The sequence below is a fragment of the Hemicordylus capensis genome, chromosome 2, assembly GCF_027244095.1.
Source record: "Hemicordylus capensis ecotype Gifberg chromosome 2, rHemCap1.1.pri, whole genome shotgun sequence".
Lineage (NCBI taxonomy): Eukaryota > Metazoa > Chordata > Lepidosauria > Squamata > Cordylidae > Hemicordylus > Hemicordylus capensis.
This window is the reverse complement of record NC_069658.1, coordinates 227,915,049-227,934,810: the sequence shown is the minus strand read 5'-3', so window position 1 is coordinate 227,934,810 and position 19,762 is coordinate 227,915,049. Positions and strand designations below refer to the sequence as shown.

The window sequence follows — 19,762 nt, the reverse complement described above, 5'->3', positions numbered from 1 at the left end:
TCCCTTGCTCTGCCCCCCCCACTTACACACACGCAAACCGGCTGCTGTGCTTCTGGCTCTGCATTCAAGCTAGCATGAATGGAGTTTTAAGGGGGAAATCCAGATGTTTCTATTGTTTGGAAAAACCCTTAGATGTATCATAGAAAGCCATTTTGTTTTGTTTAAATGAAGGATGACAACGCAACATAGCTATTTTGTTGCAGGACCACGGTGTCAAATACAAGGTACTGGCATGTCTGGCCTTTCTTGATGGCCATTCGGGAGATCAATGGGAATCCCAGGCTCTTACCCAATCTCACCCTGGGCTACAATGTCTACGAGACCAATTTTGATGGAAAAATTACTTCTGATGCCATGATAGACCTGCTAGGAGGCGGGGAGGACAACATTCCAAACTACAGTTGTGGAAGGCGGAATCACGGTTTGGCTGTGCTTGAAGGGGCTGACTCTGACATCTCCGTCCAGATTTCATCCATATCAGGCACCTACAAAATCCCACAGGTATGCAAGGCAGCCGGGTGTGGGGAGAGAAGCTGCAATCTGCCTGTTGTTTGTATTCTCCAGGGGCCAGTTTAACTATACCTCCTCAGCCCATGCAATTAAAAGAGGATGCAATACGAACTCGCCCATTATGATGAGATCCCAACTTGTGGACAGATGTGTCCCTTTATCATGTGGGGAGAGCGGTTGACCCAACTGGCCTGTTCTACATAAAACTAGGTTCTTTTTCATGAACCCCACCACCTATTAATATCATTGGGGGAGGTCCAGTTTTGGTCGCCACTGGCTTGCCAGGTGGTGGCCCCAAACCAGGTCTTCTCTAGGGTTGCCCCGAGGCTCTGGAGCACACTCCCAAATGAAGTCAGAATCTCCCCATCTCTGGTTCTTTTTAAATGACTTTTGAAAAATCTCCTGCATTGGCACTCATTGGAAAAAGTGTGGTGATACCTCTAGCATTTCTACACCACCTCTTTGGCTTCACTGCTGCTTCCGGGTCTGAATCAGCAGCTCTGCACTTCTACACAGGGCTTGTAGATCATGTCAGCCATTTTGGACCCCTAGTCTGTGATTCACTGAGTGGGGAACACAGTGGGGAAGAAATGTTAGGGGTTTAGTGGGGAACTAGAGTGTAGTCTAGGATTAACCTAGGTTCAACTAAATCTTACATTTTAGATAACAGTTGAGGGGCTGATCTGTTATAAAGCCCTCATGGTACAGTGGGTAGAATACATTGGATTTCAACAGGGGAGACACAGGTTCAGTTCTACAACTGGTACAGAATGCGGCAGCCAGATTGGTCTCTGGGACAACACTAAGGGACCACATAACACCAGTTTTGAAAGAACTGTGCTGGTTGCCAATATGTTTCTGTGTGAAATACAAAGTGCTGGTTCTTACCTATAAAGCCCTTAATGGCTTAGGTCCAGGCTATTTAAGAAAGTGCCTCCTTTGTCATGAACCCTGCCACCCATTACAATCTTCTGGAGAGGTCCAGTTATGGATGCCACTGGCAGGGGTGTAACAAGGGTGGGGCAGGCAGGGCTCGTACCCTGAGCACCATTGCAGGGGGGTGCAAAGTGCCTGCCATGCCCCGCCCCTACAGTGGTCCGGAGAGGTGACCCGCCCCCACCCCCAACAAGCACTTGCTGTTTATTTCTGTCACGCCCTCGATCTCAGACAGTGAGGAGGAAGGGGAAGCTGCCAACATTCCAGCTGAAGCCGGGGTGCCTGAGGGGCAGACCCCAGCTGTCAGTTTCCAAGAAACAGCTGAGACAGATGATGTAGAGCAGGCACAACAACCTGAGACAGCAGAAACCATGACAGAAAAATCAGAAGAGGAGCTATGCAAGCAACCTCCACTGACTCCACAACAGAGGAGAATTACAAGACGAAGGACACAGCTAGAGACTATCAGGAGGAGTAAACGCCTCTTGCAGAGGTCTGATAAGCCTTGAATTCCTGCCAGCTGGGAGCTCTCGGCTTGTGCTATAAATTGCGTCACCAGCTTTCTATTCACTGCTGGAAAGCAACGTTTGTCAACTTCCGTGTTGACAGCGTGCAGCCAAGCCCGATAAGAAGAACTGTGTCCGAGCCTATCCTGTTTCTGCAACTTCATTGGAGACTGTGAACTTCCCTGCCAGGTGGCCAGATACTGACAATTTCAGGCTGCATTTGCTGCCTGGAAGCATCTATTCCCCTTTCTCTCCCTCCAGAGAGGAAGAGAAAGGACGAATAGATACTTTCAGGCAAGGGGAATAAATAATTTCAGGCAGCAAACGCTGCCTGAAATAAACAGCAAGAGCTCACTGGGGGGTTGATGTGGATTGGGCAATCAGGTGTGGATTAGGCAGTCAGGAGCAGGTGCAAGCACCTAATGTGTTGGTTTTTCCCATTTATAACCTGCTTTTACTCCAAGAAGCTCAGAGGACTGCATGGTTATGTTTATCCTTGCAACAACCCCATGAGAGGTTAGGCTGAAAGATAAGTGGCTGACACAGAGTCACCTGTAAGTTTCATGGCTTGAATGGGGATCTGAACTTGGGTCTCCCCAGCCCTAGTCCAACCCTCTAACCACTACACGCAACCTTTTTCCTCAACCACCCTCCTCCCCCAACCTCCTGCTCCTGGGTAAATTAAAAGAATTTTTTTTTCCTCAGCTGTATCAGTTGATCTGCTACAACATCGATGGGGATACTAACTGTTCATTTGCAAAAGAAATATTCAATTTCACCTTCAGTGAAAGAGAAGCCATATAATAATGAACAGAAATCAATATTTCTTTTGGAATGGATGTACTCATGCCTGAACAAATGTTTACTCTGTACTCATGCCTGATAAATCTTTAACACAATACAAGCATTTCACCTTCCATTGAAAGATGGGTGTCAGATGTTTTTTGGGGGGGGCAATTTCAGTGGTTGCCCTAGGCGCTATTCTCCCTAGATACGTCCCTGCACACGGGATGACGCTGCTCTGGGAAGAGCATCTCCATGCTTGCACGCAGAAGGTTCCAAGTTCCCTCCCTGGCATCTCCAAATGGGACTGAGCGAAACTCCTGCCTGTAACCTTGGAGAAGCTGTTGGCAGTCTGTGTGGACAAAACTGAGTGAGATGGACCAATGAGCTGACTCAGTATTTTATTCTTTTTTAAATTACATTTCTATACCACCCCATCTAACAGCTCTGGGTGACTTACAAAATACCCAGCTTCCTATGTTCCTTTGATCCCTGCTCTCCAAAGATGCCCCCAACTGTACCCCATTCAACCAACTGAAGGTACTTGCCATCTATTGACACCTCTTCCCACACATACCCTACTCATTTAATAATGTTTGGTTGAGAAATATCTGTTATTCTGAAAATAAAGCAAACACCTATGTCTTCCTTTCCTCACAAGGTTAGTTATGGCCTTCTTGCTCATGTTCTGAATGATAAAATTCAATTTCCTTTTGTCTACCGGATGGTTCCAAAGGAAGATACCCAATATCTAGGGATTGTCAAATTTCTTTTACATTTCGGATGGACGTGGGTTGGTCTCTTTGCTCCATATACTGACAGTGGGGAAAGATTCATCAGGACCTTGACACGTCTGCTGATCAGGGGCAAAATTTGTGTTGCCTTCTCAAAAAAATTATCAGAATATATATATAAAGAGTTGTTCCACAGTGAACCATTTGTCATTTGGAGACAGGTCAATGTATTTGTTTATTATGGGGACTCTGATTTTGGATTTGTACCAGTTAGCAGAATGGAAACGATATTTAAAGAGAACCAAGAACCAATTGCAGGGAAAGTGTGGATCACAACATCTTGGTGGGATATGAGTTTGCTCCTTGCTTACGATCTTCAGTTCACCCTGCCCCTCCATGGTTCTTTCTCCTTTGTGATGAAGACAAACAAAAGGACAACTTATGAGTACCACGAACCACATTCCTCCACTCTTGACCAGTTATGGAACATAGCATTTCACTGTTCATATTCAAAGCATGTGTTGGCCGTGAAAGGTTGGACAAGATGCAGAGAGAGTAAGAGCCTGGAGACCCTGCCTCAAGAGTTGTATGACAGGACCCTCCCTCAAGACAGCTACATTATTTTCACAGCTGTCCAGGCTGTGGCACATGCCCTCAATGCTGCATATTCATGTAGATCCAGGAGGATGCTGAAGATGGAACATCAAAAGATGCATCCATGGCAGGTATGCTTGTTCCTTCCTGAAAAACCCCACTGAAAATTACAGTTTCAGATCAAGAGATCCTGAGTGGCATCTCATTGCCTGTGAGGAAAGACCTGGCTACATCAGATATTTATGTATTATTTATTTTTCTATGCAAACCGCTTTGAGAATTTTGTTGAAGAATATATAAATATTATTCGTCGTAGTAGAAATAACTTACTGGTCACAATACTTGGTCAGGAAGGGGTCTAGGATAGGAGGCTGGTCTGCTGGGACATCTTTTGTTCCTAGGACCTGTTTGCTGGTCTTGTGGTAGCAAGCATGACTTGTTCCATTAGCTAAGCAAGGTCCACCCTGGTTGCATATGAATGGGAAACTAGAAGTGTGAGCACTGTAAGATATTCCCCTTAAGGGATGGAGCCGCTCTGGGAAAAGCAGGTTTCAAGATCCCTCTCTGGCTCCTCCAAGATAAGCCTGAGAGAGATTCCTGCCTGCAACCTTGGAGAAGCCGCTGCCAGTCTGTGTAGACAATACTGAGATAGATAGACCAATGATCTGACTCAGTATAGAGCAGCTCCCTATGTTCCTATGTTCCTAAGTAGCATAACTTAAATTTCTGTCCCACAATGGAGGCTGATCCGGCTAGCCACAGGCTTTTGATTTTGGCAACACTCTTTCTCCAGGTGGAGGTGAAGGAGGCAAGATTAATGCAATTTGATGTCTGAGTAAACAAGTCCAGATGGCACCTCTCCAGCAACGAGCAAAATATCACTTAAGCAAACAAATCAAGTGGGCCACCTCAATTTGCCTAATGGAAGAACATGACTCAGCACACAGTTTACAGCAGCGATTTTCAAACTTGGGACCCAGATGTTGCTGGACAACAACTCCCATCATCCACAGCCCCTATGGAATCCAGCAACATCTGGGGACCCAAGTTTGATAACCCCTGCCTTATAGTGCAAAGCCACTTGTATTATGCTGAGGCATAACTGTATTTGGGCAGGTGTGTGTTCAAAGAAAAGAAGCCGCCCTGGGCCACCTGAGAATAGGGGCCACTATAATATTGGTCATTATACCAAGCTGCTGCCAGCAGAACAAAGCTGCACCATGGTGGTTACTGAGATTGAGGGCTACTGAGGATAGAGGGCTACTGAGACTTACTGAGGGAGTAGGACCATTTGCAGTGGTGGTTGTTAGGTGAGGAGAGGGCTTGGCCGGAATTGGGAGGCAGCAGGTACTCCAGCAGGTGGGAGGGAGGAAGGTAGGGGAGCAAGGGGTTGACGGTGGTGACGGTGTGCTGAATTTATACACAAAATCATCTATACCATTGGTATTATGTGTAATGTCTTCAGACATTCTCCACATGCTGGATCAGGGAGGAGGAGAATGAGAAATGTATTGGTTTCACTGCAAATTTGAAAGCTACAGCCCTGAACTGGATGCTTTGTCTGTCATTTAAGCTCCACACATTCCTGAGAAACTTCCGGTTTCACAATTCTTCCACGGATGAACTATATTTGGGAGAGAATGGGGAGCTGGCGGCAGGCTTTGATATTGTGAACTGGGTGGTGTTTCCCAATAGCTCTCGTGACAGAGTGAAGGTTGGGAGCGTCGAGAGACAGGCATCCACGGACGTCAAGCTGACCCTTAATCAGGACAGCATTATGTGGCCCAGGCCCTATGACAAGGTAGGCAAAAACATGCTCTTGCTGTTGTTGCCTTTGACATCTCTTAAGCTCTAATCATTTGTTAAGTATGACACCTTGTTCTGTTGCCTCCCAATGTCCCACTTCCTTAAGTGGTGAGAAGCTCCTGAGGTTTGCAGCATTCCTTGGGTTCTGGTTTTCTTTGGAAGGAGAGTCCCTGCAGACTAACAGTGTCTCTGTAATATTTGGTTTATTTCCACCAGGGTTTTCTTCTTCTTCTCCCCACAACGTCTTGCATACACAAGTGATGGTAGTCATACAAGACAGGTGTTTCTAACCTTGCCCAGCATGGCTGATTTTATCTTTCAGAGAGGTTGTAGTAGCTGGCCTACTTGATATCATTAATACCTCACTGAGGGAGAGCAGGATGCCATCTTGTCTGAAGGAGGTAGTGGTTAGACCCCTTCATAAGAAGCCCACTCTGAATTCCCTGGTGATGGATAATTATAGGCCAATCTCCAACTTCCCATGTTTGGGTAAGATTGTTGAGAGGTTGGTGGCTGACCAACTCCAAGCTGTCTTGGAGGAAACTGATTATCTAGACCCATTTCAAACTGGCTTTAGGGCAGGCTATGGGGTTGAAACTGATAGGTGACCTTCTCCTGGGAATTGACAGAGGGTGTCACTCTGCTGGTTCTTTTGGATCTCTTTGTGGCTTTCAAGAACATCAACCATAGTATCCTTCTGGATCACCAGAGGGAATTGAGCTTAGAGGCACTGCTCTGCAGTGATTCCACTCCTATATCTTGGGTAGAGTTCAGATAGAGGTGCTTGGTGACAAACAAGAGCTGTTATATGGAGTCTCTCAGGGCTCCATTCACCAATGTTTTTTTAACATCTACACGAAACTGCAGGGTGAGGTCATCAGGGGATTTGATGCTATCAATAGCAGATGACACCCAAATCAATTTCTCCTTGTCATCAATATCAGCCAGGAAATGGCATTAGCCCCTTAAATGCCTGCCTACAGGCAGTAATGAACTGGATGAGGGGTAACAAACTAAAGCTGAATGCAAGCAAGATGGAGGTGCTCATTGTTGGGGGCCATAATCCACAAGACAGGATAGAACTTGAGGATGAGGTTACACTCATCCCACAGAATGAGGTTACACTCCCCCATAAAGAATAGTTTCATAGCTGGAGAGTGCTCTTAGACCCAGGTCTCACCCTGGTACCTCAGGTGGAGGCTATGGGCAGGGGTGCTTTTTACTAGCTGCAATTGATTTGAAAACTCCACCCATTCCTTGAGGAGAATGATCTGAAAACAGTAGTGCAGCAGCAATGCGCTCTGTGTAGGGCTGCCTTTTTACATGGTTTGGAAACTTCAGTAAGTCCAAACTGTGGCAGCCAGATTGCTCTCTGGAGTACCCTCTGGAGTACCCTCCAGAGAGAACAGGAAACAGAGGGTAGGAAAAAATAGAGAGTTTTCACAGTGGAGGGAAGTAAGAAGTGGGGTCCCCCAGGGATCTGTATTGGGACCGGTGCTTTTTAATTTATTCATAAATGATCTAGAAGCAGGGGTAAGCAGCGAGGTGGCCAGATTTGCAGATGATACAAAACTCTTTCGGCTAGTGAAATCCAAAACGTATTGTGAGGAGCTCCAAAAGGATTTCTCCAAACTGGGTGAGTGTGTGACAAAATGGCAAATGCGGTTCAGTGTTGGCAAGTGTAAAATGATGCACATTGGGATGAAAAACCCCAGCTTCAAGTATACGCCGATGGGATCTGAGCTGTCAGTAACTGACCAGGAGAGGGATCGTGGGGTCGTGGTGGACAGCTCGTTGAAAGTGTCGACTCAATGTGCGGCAGCTGTGAAAAAGGCCAATTCCATGCTAGGGATCATTAGGAAGGGAATAAAACGGCTAATATTATAATGCCCTTATATAAATCTATGGTGCAGCCACACCTGGAGTACTGTGTACAATTTTGGTCACCACATCTAAAAAAAGGGCATAGTAGAACTGGAAAAGGTGCAGAAGAGGGCAACCAAGATGATCAGGGGCCTAGAGCACCTTTCTTATGAGGCAAGGCTACAACACCTGGGGCTATTTAGTTTAGAAAAAAGACGACTGTGGGGAGACATGATAGAGGTCTATAAAATCATGCATGGAGTGGAGAAAGTGGATAGAGAGAAATTCCTCTCCCTCTCACATAACACTAGAACCAGGGGTCATCCCATGAAACTGATTGGCAGGAAATCTAGCACCGAAAAATGGAAGTACTTTTTCACACAATGCATAATCCACTTGTGGAATTCTCTGCCACAGGATGTGGTGACAGCCAACAACCTGGATGACTTTAAGAGGGGTTTGTATAACTTCATGGAGGACAGGTCTATCAACGGCTACTAGTCGGAGGGCTATAGGCCACCTCCAGCCTCAGAGGCAGGATGCCTCTGAGTACCAGTTGCAGGGGAGTAACAGCAGGAGAGAGGGCAAGCCCTCAGCTCCTGCTTGTGGCTTCCAGTGGCATCTGGTGGGGCACTATGTGAAACAGGATGCTGGACTAGATGGGCCTTGTGTTTTCTTATGTTCTTACCCTGGAGAGACCACATTACGCCTCTTCTTAACCATTGCCAATATGTTTCTGGGCAAAGCATAAAATGCTGGTTATTGTCTTTAACGCCCTGAATTGCTTCGGTCCAGGTTACCTGAGAGAGTGCCTTTCTCTAAAAGATCCCCACATCTCATGGATCATCAGGAGGGGTCCATCTCCGGGTGTCACCGGTACATCTGGTGGCCACATGTGATAGGGCCGTCTCAGTTGCCACCCCTAGATTGTGGAATGTGCTCCCCACATTTATAAGAGGATTATCTTCCTTGGAGGCCTTCAGGTCGCTTTCCAGATTACATGCTGTAAAGGGGTCACAATGACTCTCTGAAGTGTGCTTCCACACATCCTGTGTTGTGACACCACAGTCCCTACTCTGACAGCAGGGTGCTGTTCATATTTCCAATGCCTTGTTTTGAATTTAATCACTGCATTATAGTGCTATGATGTTGTATATCCAGTGTAAAGAAGCTGCTGTTTTTTCGGGTTGTTAGTTTTCTTGAAACTGCTCCCCCTGCTGTTTACGTTTTGAAAACGATTTGCCGGAATGGAAGCATTTTGTTGCTGTTGAGCAGCTAAGATGGAAAGCACCGAGGAGAGCCTTAAAGACCCATCCTTTTAGCCTGGCATGTATGTATGTATGTATGTATGTATGTAGATTTATATACCACCTTTCCAAAATGGCTCAGGGCAGTTTACAACATGGTAAAAACAATTAAAACAAGTTAACAGTTAAAATCAAACTATAAAAACCCCTTGGTATACAGAAGAACTATGGGGGCTGAAGTGGCAAAGGAAATGACTAGAGCACAAGTGGAGAAAGACTTGACTCAGATCCAACAGATTATTATATAGAGCGCATTTGAAGATCTATGCTCAGGCGATACGTGTGGCAAAGAAGCAATTCTTTCCCTCTCATATTGCGTCCGCAACCTCATGTCCAGTGGAGTTGTTTAGGGTTGTGAAGGGGCTAATGTGTGCCCGTTGCCCCTTGAATCAGTACTTGGAACCAATAATTACTCACTGTGACATTTTAAATGAGGTTTTTGTGGGCAAAATCTCTCGTATTTGGGCCAACTTAGATTCAAACTTCACAATTGTTACAGAGTCTGATGCCAAGATGTCCAGCAGCTCCTCTTATGTGATGATCCTGGATCAGTTTCAGTCTGTGACTTCTGAGGATGTGGACAAGTTGCTTGGAATGGTGCAACCTACATCCTGCCCTCTTGATCCTTGCCCGTCATAGCTTATACTATCTGGCAGGGAGGCTGTTGTAGAGGGCCTGGAAGAGATGATAAATGCTTCTCTGAGGGAGAGCAGGAGGCCTCCTTGTCTTAAGGAGGCAATCATTAGACTGCTTCTGAAGAAGCCTGTCTTGGATCCCTCAGAGTTAAGCAACTACAGGCCTGTCTCCAACCTTCCATGGCTGGGAAAGGTGATTGAGAAGGTGGTGGCCCCCCAGCTCCAGGCAGTCTTGGAGGAAACTGATTATCTAGACCCATTTCAAACTGGCTTTTGAGCAGGCTATGGGGTGGAGACTGCCTTGGTCGGCCTGATGGATGATCTCCAATTGGGAATTGACAGAGGGAGTATGACTCTGTTGGTCCTTTTGGACCTCTCAGTGGCTTTTAATACTATTGACCATAGTATCTTTCTGGAATGTCTGAAGGGATGGGGTGTGAGAAGCACTGCTATGCAGTGGTTCCACTCCTACCTCATGGGCAGATTCCAGCTGGTGTCTCTTGGAGACTGTTTTTCTTCAAAATTTAAACTTCCATAAGGTGTCCCTCAGGGCTCCATATTGTCTCCAATGTTGTGTAACATCTACATGAAAGAGCTGGGAGATATCATCAGGAGATTTTGTGCAGGGTATTATCAATATGCTGATGACACCCAAATCTATTTCTCCATGTCAACATCATCAGGAGAAGGCATAACCTCCCTAAATGCCTGTCTGGAGGCGGTAATAGGCTGGATGAGAGATAACAAACTGAGGCTGAATCCAGATAAGATAAGATAAGACGGGGGTACTTATTGTGTGGGATCGGGAGATGATTTTGATCTGCCAGTTCTGTATGGGGTCACGCTTCCCCGTAAGGAATGGGTACATGGTCTTGGGTGTTTCTGGATCCTAACCTCTCCCTGGTGTCCCAGGTTGAGGCAGTGGCCAAAGTAAAAGGCGAAAGATTTATACGATCTGAAGAGAAACCAGATGGCAGTGGCCAAAGGTGCTTTTTATCAGTGTTGGCTGAGCTGCATCCATTTCTTGGGATGAATGACCTCAAAATAGCAGTACATATACTGGTAACCTCCAGGCTGGATTACTGCAATGCGCTCAATGTGGGGCTGCCTTTGTATGTAGACTGGAAACTGCAGTTGGTCCAGAATGCGGCAGCCAGGTTGGTCTCTGGGTCATCTCAGAAAGACCATATCACTCCTGTCTTAAAAGATCTGTACTGGCTGCCGATATGTTTCCGGGCAAAATACAAGGTGCAGGTTATTACCAATAAAGCCCCAAACAGCTTAGGCCCTGGGTATTTAAGAGAACATCTTCTTCGCCTTGAGCCTCACTGCCTGTTAAGATCATCTGGAGAGGTTCGTCTGCGATTGCCGCCAACCCATCTGGTGGCTACTCGGGAACAGGCCTACTCCTTTGCTGCCCCTGGACTTTGGTATATGCTCCCCACTGAAATCAAAGCAAATCTTTATTGTTACGGTCATTCGACCAGCAAAACACAAAGTACAAAAGCTTTACATAAAAGTGTACTTGGTCAAATAAAATAATAAACTAACACCCAAGTTCATCCAGAAAACAGAGGGCTCCATGCATTGTAATAATCTAAAATTTAATTCAATCCAACCCCATATTTCGCTTCTCAACATTTCTTATCCTAGTCTTATTAGCCAGAAAACAATACTTTGCCACGTTATAAGATACTGCATCCCAACAGTCTGTCTAAAGGAATTCCAGATAGAACTGTTCAGAACAACCGGGGTATGCTGTTATAAAAGGATTTATATATATATCTCCCGCAAAGTTCGGTAAAACTGACAATTCAAGATAACATGGGCCGTTGAGTCACTTCCCCAGAACCACAAGGGCAGACACGCTCCTTATAGGGGATCTTACAGTAACTCCCCTCCCGGACAGCCGTTTCTAAGGCATTGCACCGGGCCAGCATCAGAGCCCTCTGGAAACTAGGTACTAATAATTTTATTAAGGTATCTTGCTGGGCCAGACAGTGATTTTTGATTTCCTAAATAGGTGTCAGCCTCTATCTGGCATCTGTGCATCTGTTTCTCCATATCCAAAATGCGTTGGCGTAGACATGATCTCGTTCTCCAATACCCCAAGACAACCAAAGCATTGCTGGAGAAGCCATAGTAATTCAACCCCTTCTCCACATAATATTTCCACCTAGACCTATATATATCATTCAACACTAAGGGTGCTAGTCCTACTGGCTGAAAAGTCAACTTCAGCCAATATTCAACTATTACCAGCCAAACACTTGCCTCCACCCAAATCCAGCCTGCTTCCAATTGTAGAAATGCATTGGGGACACCCCAGGGTAGTTGGAGCACACTTCTCAAGAACTTTGATTGGATTGCCTCCAGCCTGGCAAGGTTGGAATAGGTACCTAGCTGCGCTCCGTAAAGGAGTAAAGGCTGGACTTTGGCTAAAAAAAGTTTAAGGGCATCCAGAACAAACTGTGCACCTTGCCTCCTATGAAAGGAGTTAATAGCTGCTGCTGCCCTCGAGGTATTTTGCATTATATATTCCTTGTGCGTGTGCATTCCTCCTAGTATTGGTCTGGAAGACTATACCCAAATACTTAAATTGTGATACCTGTTCAAGTCTATGTCCATTCAACATCCAACACCGCTTCTTAGGTTTGTTGGCAAAAGCCATCACCTTGGTCTTTTCATAATTTATGGTGATCGCCTGTGAGTCACAGTAGGACACCAAAGCATTAAGGGTTCTCTTGAGGCCAATTGGGGTCCGTGATAAAATCACCGCGTCATCCGCATATAGGAGTATATTCAAGTGTCTGTTGGTCAGCTTAGGGGGGTGAAAATCCTGGTTATTCATCTGAGTAACTAAGTTATTAATATAGAAATTAAATAATATTGGGGCCAAAATACACCCCTGCCTAACCCCTCTACTCGTTCTGATTTCATTTGTAAAATGCCCTTTGTTACTGCAACACACTCTTATTATTTAATTTTTATTGAATATTAAATAAGAGCCTCCCCATCTCTGGCAACTTTTTAAAAGGCACTGAAAACACATTTATTCACTCAGGCTTTTAACTAGATTTATGGTTTAAATTTTTAATGCTGGTTTTAAATGATTTTAATTGTTTAATTGATTTAGTGTGTGAATGATTTTAATTGTAAACTGCTCAGAGATGCAAGTTTTGGGTGGTATAGAAATATGTCAAATAAAATAAATATAAATAATTAAGGCATTTTGTGGGGTGGGGTGGGGCGTTGTCGCGCATATCTTGAATTAGTGCAAAGGGGTGTCTGTTACTCCCCTTTGGAAATGTCTTTGACTTGGGTCTGCTTTGACTGGCTTGCTTCTCTTTATCGATAGAGAGAGGCTTCTGAATATGGCTTCCCTTCTGTCTTTGTCATGGTGACCTTGGGCAGCATTGCCCCATGCTTTTGCTTCTGCTAAGTGATCAGCAGCAAGGTTTGCCAAATATGGACATCTGCAGAGCTTGTGATCCCACAAACTCAGGTATCCAATATGGAAGATGTGAGCCCACAGTTCCAAACACATAGTGGGGGTCAGGGGTGTATCTAGGGTAGGGCAGGCAGGGCACGTGCCCTGGGCGCCACTTGAAGGGGGGGCGCAAATTCTTTAAAAAAAATTTTTTTAATGGCCACCAAAAACAAAATGGCCACTGCACATGCTCAAATGGCCTCTGTGAGGCCCTAGGCCATGCCAGGCCTCGCAGAGGCCATTTCAGCATGCGCGGTGGCCATTTTGTTTTCAGCAGCCATTTAAAAAAACAACAACAATTATTTTTAAAAATGGCCACCGCACATGCTCAAATGGTCTCTGCGAGGCCCTAGAGGCCAGCAGTGGGAGGGGTAACCTTTGCAGATGCCCCCCTTCCATGGCCTATAGGTAGCACCACAAAGGGGCTACAGGTAAAAAAAAATTAATTTAATATAATATAAGTCACTGTACACATATTCAGTTTGGCACTATGTACAGAGAATCAGGGCTTGTGAATACTGAGGTGAAGCTTATGAGCTAGGATGGTATTCATTTGCTCTTACTTTGCTTCTTATGATAAGTGAGTTAAATGTGGTGTCTTAATAATATGGCTATTAATGGTGAGTTTGTCTTTGAATCAGTGTGAAATCCTTAGTATTAAGTCCCACTGGGAGTTTCTTGCTCTCTTTCTCTCATTTTAACTGTCTCTCTGAAATACTAGAATATATTCCAAGCAGTGACACAGTTTACTCTGCATAGCCTTTAATTATTTTCAGAATATCTGGGAAAAGCCAAATTCTCCATTGATTTTTAAAACTTTTGTAATGGTGATGTTACAATGCATAGTAAAGAATTAGATAGGCACTTCTGTTTAGTTTTCCAAGTACACCTCCACATAGTATTTGGGTACTTCATGAGCCCCAGCATACTGAAATTTGTAGTTTTCCAGCATTTTTTTTGGTCTGGCTATGTCCACTGCTAAATAGTTTTTGAAATTTTAAAAGATTAACGAGCTTAACATATTTTTCAGCTGATATTATAGTAAAGTAATCTGAAAGATGGGTGTCAGATGTTTGGACAGGGGGCGCAATTTCAGTGCTTGCCCGAGGCGCTATTTTCCCTAGATACGCCTCTGGTGGGGGTATTGTGGCTACCCAAAAATAAAGCAGTCTTGGCAACACAGCCCTAATGGAAGATGTTGCCAGACGGTGAACCTGGGACCTTCTGCATTCAAGGCAGATGCTCTAGCACTGAGCTACAGCCCCGCCCACTAAGGGGAGTATCTTACAACCTGCATATGTAGTCACCCATCCAAATGCAAACCAGGGTAGACCCTGCTTAGCAAAGAAGACAATCCATGTTTGCTACGCTACCACAAGGCTAGCTGTCTTCCCCAGGTAAAACCAGATGTAGGATTAGAGAGTCTTTTTTATTCTTTTCCCTAGTCTGTAGCGATTTCCATAGCCTATAGCTATAAAACATACCCCATTGCTTGTTGTTATTCTTAGGCCCTGCCTCGTTCCAGGTGCACAGAACGCTGCCACCCTGGATATGTCAAGGTCATTCAGGAAGGAAAGCCAGTTTGCTGCTATGATTGTGCTCCATGCATGGAAGGGACAATCTCCACCCAGGAAGGTAGGTGACCTTAGAAGAAAAGAGAGCCCTTTGGGGCATGTTAAGTCTTTGAAGATGTTTTTGAACTTGGCCCTTTTATTGGTTTGCATAGTTTGAAGGGGGTGGGAGATTAATATGGAAACAGATTGGGACTGTTCAGGGGGGAAATAGTATGGCAGAGGAAGGTTCAGCAACCCTGCATGCATATGCATAAGAACATAAGAACAGCCCTGCTGGATCAGGCCCAAGTTCCATCCAGTCCAGCATCCTGTTTCACACGGTGGCCCACCAGGCATCCTGCCTTTGAGGCTGGAGGTGGCCTATAGCACTCCGACTAGTAGCCGTTGATAGACTTCTCCTCCATGAAGTTATCCTAGTCCCTCTTAAAGCCATCCAGGTTGTTGGCTGTCACCACATCTTGTGGCAGAGAATTCCATATGTGGATTATGCGTTGTGTGAAAAAATACTTCCGTTTGCTGGTCCTAAATTTCCCAGCAATCAATTTCATGGGATGACCCCTGGTTCTAGTGGGAGAAGAATTTCTCTCTATCCACTTTCTCCACCCCATGCATGATTTTATAGACCTCTATCATGTCTCCCCGCAGTCATCTTTTTTCTAAACTAAATAGCCCCAGGTGTTGTAGCCTTGCCTCTTAAGAAAGGTGCCCTAGGCCCCTGATCATCTTGGCTGCCCTCTTCTGCACCTTTTCCAGTTCTACAATGTCCTTTTTTAGATGTGGTGACCAGAACTGTACACAGTACTCCAAGTGTGGCCGCACCATCGTTTTGTATAAGGGCATTATAATATTAGCAAGCACCTTTTGTGTTTTAAATTTATTTATTTATTTATCATATATTTATACCTCCTGCTATGTGCATCTCTAGGCGGTGTACAGAATTAAAACACAACAAATATAAACCAGAATACAAACAGTCAAAAGCCTGAGAAAACAGGTGTGGCTTGAGGGGCTTCCTAAAAGCAAACAGAGAAGGAGATGCTCTTATTTCAGCAGGGAGTATATTCCCGGGGCAGCCACAGAGAAGGCCTGGTCCTGAACTGCCACCAAATGAGCTGGCGGCAGCCATATCTGGATCTCTCCAGATGATTCTAATTGGTGACAGAGTTGATGACAAAGAAGGTGCTCTCTTAAGCACCCTGGAAACAAGCCATTGCATCTGAACCCTCCACTTTACACATCACTAAGGCCCATATATGAACACCCAAGTCGCTCACCTTCATAGAATCATAGAACGTTAGAGTTGAGACCTTGGAGGTCTCCTGATCCAAACCCCTGCTCAGTGCAGGAAACCGCTACAGCATAACTGATGGATGGCTGTTCAGCCTCTCTTCGAAGACCATCCGCGAAGGAGAGAGAGCCCATTCCACTGTCAAACAGCTCTTAAAGGTAGAACAGGGCTCTCAACTTTGGCCTTCCTTCAGATGTTGCCCTACAACCCCCATAATCCCTGGCTATTGGCCACTGTGTCTTGGGATTATGGGATTTGTAGTCCCAAAACAGCTGGAAGGCCAAAGGAGCAGGCCTGAGGTAGGACATTCTTCCTCGTGTCTTGCTTCCATCAGCTCCCTTGTCATTTTAACCTACTGAACCATCTATATAACTATTTCTCCTGGGTGTGCCTTTAGAATGTGTGTCCCGGCAGCCCAACTGATTGGCTGGGCTGCGGAGGCGCCTGATTGGCTGGTGCACCCAGGAGAGAGGATAATTGGCAGGCGGTGGGCCAGGGCAGCTGGCGTGCCCAGCTGGGCAACAGGTGGTGGCCGCGGGCCCAGCTGCGGCGAAGCAGTGGCGGCCCGGCCACGGCGAAGCAGCAGCAACAGGCCCGGCCACAGCGGTGGCGGTGGGCCTGGCCCAGCTGAGGGCGAAGGGCGTGAGGAGGCAGAGGCAGACCCAATACTGGGGTAGAAGGTGTGGGGAGAAGTGGCCGGCCCCAAAGATTTGCCAGCAGTGGCAGTGGGCCCGGCAGGCCACAGAGGCAGCACTTGGCGTGGCGGGCCCAGCCGCAAAGGCGGTACTCGGCCCGGCGGTGGGCATGGCCATGGAGGTGCAGGGCCCGGCCGCGTTGGCGGTTCTCAGCCAGGCGGCTCCGGAACCGGCTGCCGAGGCCAGGAGCCCATGGGAGGCTGGGGTGGGAGGGAACCAGGCGGCGGGACTTTCCTGTTTGCTGCCTGGGAGGAGGAGCAGCGGCAGCCGACCGGTAAGTAGAGCTTTTTAAAATGGAGGGAGAGGAGAGAGGGGGGAGGGGAGAGGGGGGAGGGGAGGGGAGGAGAGAGGGAGAGGGGAGGGGAGGGAGAGGGGAAGGGGAGGAGGGAGGGGGAGGTTAGGGGAGAGGGGGAGGGGAGGAGAGGAGAGAGGGGGAGGGCAAGACACTGGGGCAATAGGTGGGGGATGGAAGGTGAGACACTGGGGCAATAGGTGGGGGATGGAAGGCGAGAAACTGGGGCAATGGGGGGATGGAAGGCGAGACACTGGGGCAGAAGGTGGGTGGATGGAAGGTGAGACACTGGGGCAGAAGGTGGGGGGATGGAAGGCGAGTCACTGGGGCAGAAGGTGGGGGGATGCAAGGCGAGTCACTGGGGCAGAAGGTGGGGGCTTGGAAGGTGAGTCACTGGGGCAATAGGTGGGGGGTGGAAGGAGAGACACTGGGGCAGAAGGTGGGGGGGATGGAAGGCGAGACACTGGGGCAGAAGGTGGGGGGATGGAAGGCGAGACACTGGGGCAATAGTTGGGGGGGGTGGAACCCAGAAAACAACAGGGACAAAAAAACTCCTGACCAAATACTTGAAACACCAACCCACCCCCCCCCCAAATCAAAATACAAAGTGCACTGATGCACAAAAAGAACTGCAAAAAGACAACAAAGCCACATGGAAAAATAAGCAAGTGAACAACCAGCCAAATTCTCACAACAGAACTCCAAGAAGTAAGTAAACTACCGCACAGAAGCTCTGTGCGGGTTCAGCTAGTTGATTCTATTGTCCAATTTTGCAGTGCCATCTGCTGGCCATTTGATGCCAGTCCATGATGAGTCTTTGGAGGCTACCCCAGTGGCAGTAGTTGACCAGCAGATGGTGCTGCAAAATTGTGCAATGGCCAACAATATCTGAATATACTGTGCTAAAACCAGTAAGAACTTCCATTTTAAATGAAGTATTTCTCCACCTGGAAACACCCTTGGGCTCCAAAAGAGATGACAGTGATACTGAGGTCACTTTTGTTCTTTTCAGATGCAGATCATTGCAACAAATGTCCAGACAATCAGCATCCTAACAAGGACCAAAATCAATGTGTACCCAAGGCTGTAACTTTCCTCTCTTATGAAGAACCTTTGGGGATTATGTTAGCTTCTTTTGTCCTATTCTTTTCCATCACCACAGTGCTTGTGTTAGGAATCTTCATTAAATATCTTAACACTCCGGTAGTCAAAGCCAACAACCGGGACCTCTCCTACATCCTCCTTGTTTTCCTCCTGCTTTCCTTTCTGTCCTCCTTCCTGTTCATTGGCCACCCGAGGAAGGTGACCTGCCTTCTCAGACAAACCGCCTTCAGCATCATCTTCTCAGTTGCCGTCTCTTCCGTGTTGGCCAAAACCATCACTGTGGTGGTAGCCTTCATGGCCACCAAACCAGGGAACAGGATGAGGAGTTGGTTGGGGAAGAGTTTGGCCAACTCCATTGTATTTTTCTGTTCCAGTGTTCAGCTTGGGATCTGCACCATCTGGCTGGGGATCTCTCCACCCTTCCCAGAGTCTGACATGCATTCTCAGCCTGGACAGATCACCCTGCAATGTAACGAAGGGTCTGTTGCCATGTTTTATGGAGCCCTTGGCTACATGGGCTTCCTAACCACTGTCTGTTTCACGGTGGCTTTCCTAGCCAGGAAGCTGCCTGGGGCATTCAACGAAGCCAAGTTGATCACCTTCAGCATGCTGGTTTTCTGCAGTGTTTGGGTCTCCTTTGTGCCCAGCTACCTGAGCACCAAGGGGAAATCCATGGTGGCTGTGCAGGTCTTCTCCATCTTGGCCTCCAGTGCTGGCTTACTGGGCTGCATCTTCATTCCCAAGTGCTACATTATCATCCTGAGACCTGGTCTGAATACAAAGGAGCACCTAATGGTGAAAACTGAAGGTGGCATCTGATCCATAGTACATACTTTTCAGTTTTTGCAATGCTATTACAGCTTTGCAGTAATGAAATGAGCAACCTTTCGTTGGGATGTAATGACCAGAGCTGCTGTCATAACAAAGTTCTCTTCCCTTAAGATATAAATGATTCTAGTCATGAATGTATCATCATGCTGTTTTGTGCAAACCATCATCATCCCCTGGGGTCCATGCCCTACACCAGCTGAAGCTTCTGCATAGTTTTTAAGCCACGTGTAGAAATCACTGCAGTAATCTAGCCTGTGTGTAACTAGAGCATGTATAACTGAAGCCAGGTCCACCACATCCTGGCTGCAGTCGGAGCCCCAAACAGAGTTTATATATGAATAACCCTGTTGGATCAGGCTTGGAGCCTCTCTAGTCCAGCATCCTGTTTCACACAGTGGTCCACCAGATGCCCCTGCGAAGCCCACAGGCAAGACCTGAGGGCATGCCATCTCTCTTGCTGTTACTCCCCTGCAATAAAGTAGCTTTTAAATTGACACCTGGGAGACAGCCGACAGGAGCTGGGCAGTATCCGATTTGGCAAATGTTATCCCTTAAGATGCGAGGGTGTAAATGCTTCAGTTAAACCAGAAGGGGACAGAGTAGAAGCAGATAGAAAGCAGACAGAAGGATGTGCTAGCCGGTCAAAGAGTTCAAATGAGCATAAGAATGATAGCATTCATGGAGGACGCCAGTAAGGGTGTGCGCGGAAGTTGATGGTCCGGTCCCGTTCAAGTCCGAACTGGACCCGAACTGAACCGGGCCTGTTCAGTCTGGCACCCCCTCGCACCACCCCTGGTCCGGTCCAGGGGGATTT

General features: G+C 46.8%; 1 protein-coding gene across 1 annotated transcript; it reads left to right on the top strand.

Moving 5' to 3' along the window:
- Positions 1-249: 249 nt before the first annotated feature.
- On the top strand, positions 250-18,936 carry LOC128343802 (vomeronasal type-2 receptor 26-like). The gene is made up of 4 exons (XM_053293238.1): positions 250-501; positions 5,637-5,864; positions 14,673-14,799; positions 18,026-18,936. Exons 1-4 carry the CDS (start codon positions 250-252, stop codon positions 18,934-18,936), a joined length of 1,518 nt encoding a protein of 505 aa, XP_053149213.1.
- The last annotated feature ends 826 nt before the right edge of the window (positions 18,937-19,762 follow it).

What these genes read in the sequence shown, in the direction of transcription:
- LOC128343802 (XM_053293238.1), top strand. Translation starts at nt 250, where the DNA reads ATGGCCATTCGGGAGATCAATGGGAATCCCAGGCTCTTACCCAATCTC. An exon ending in GCACCTACAAAATCCCACAG is followed by an intron (nt 502 to 5,636) that starts GTATGCAAGGCA and finishes CTGTCATTTAAG; the next exon opens with CTCCACACATTCCTGAGAAA. An exon ending in GACAATCTCCACCCAGGAAG is followed by an intron (nt 14,800 to 18,025) that starts GTAGGTGACCTT and finishes TGTTCTTTTCAG; the next exon opens with ATGCAGATCATTGCAACAAA.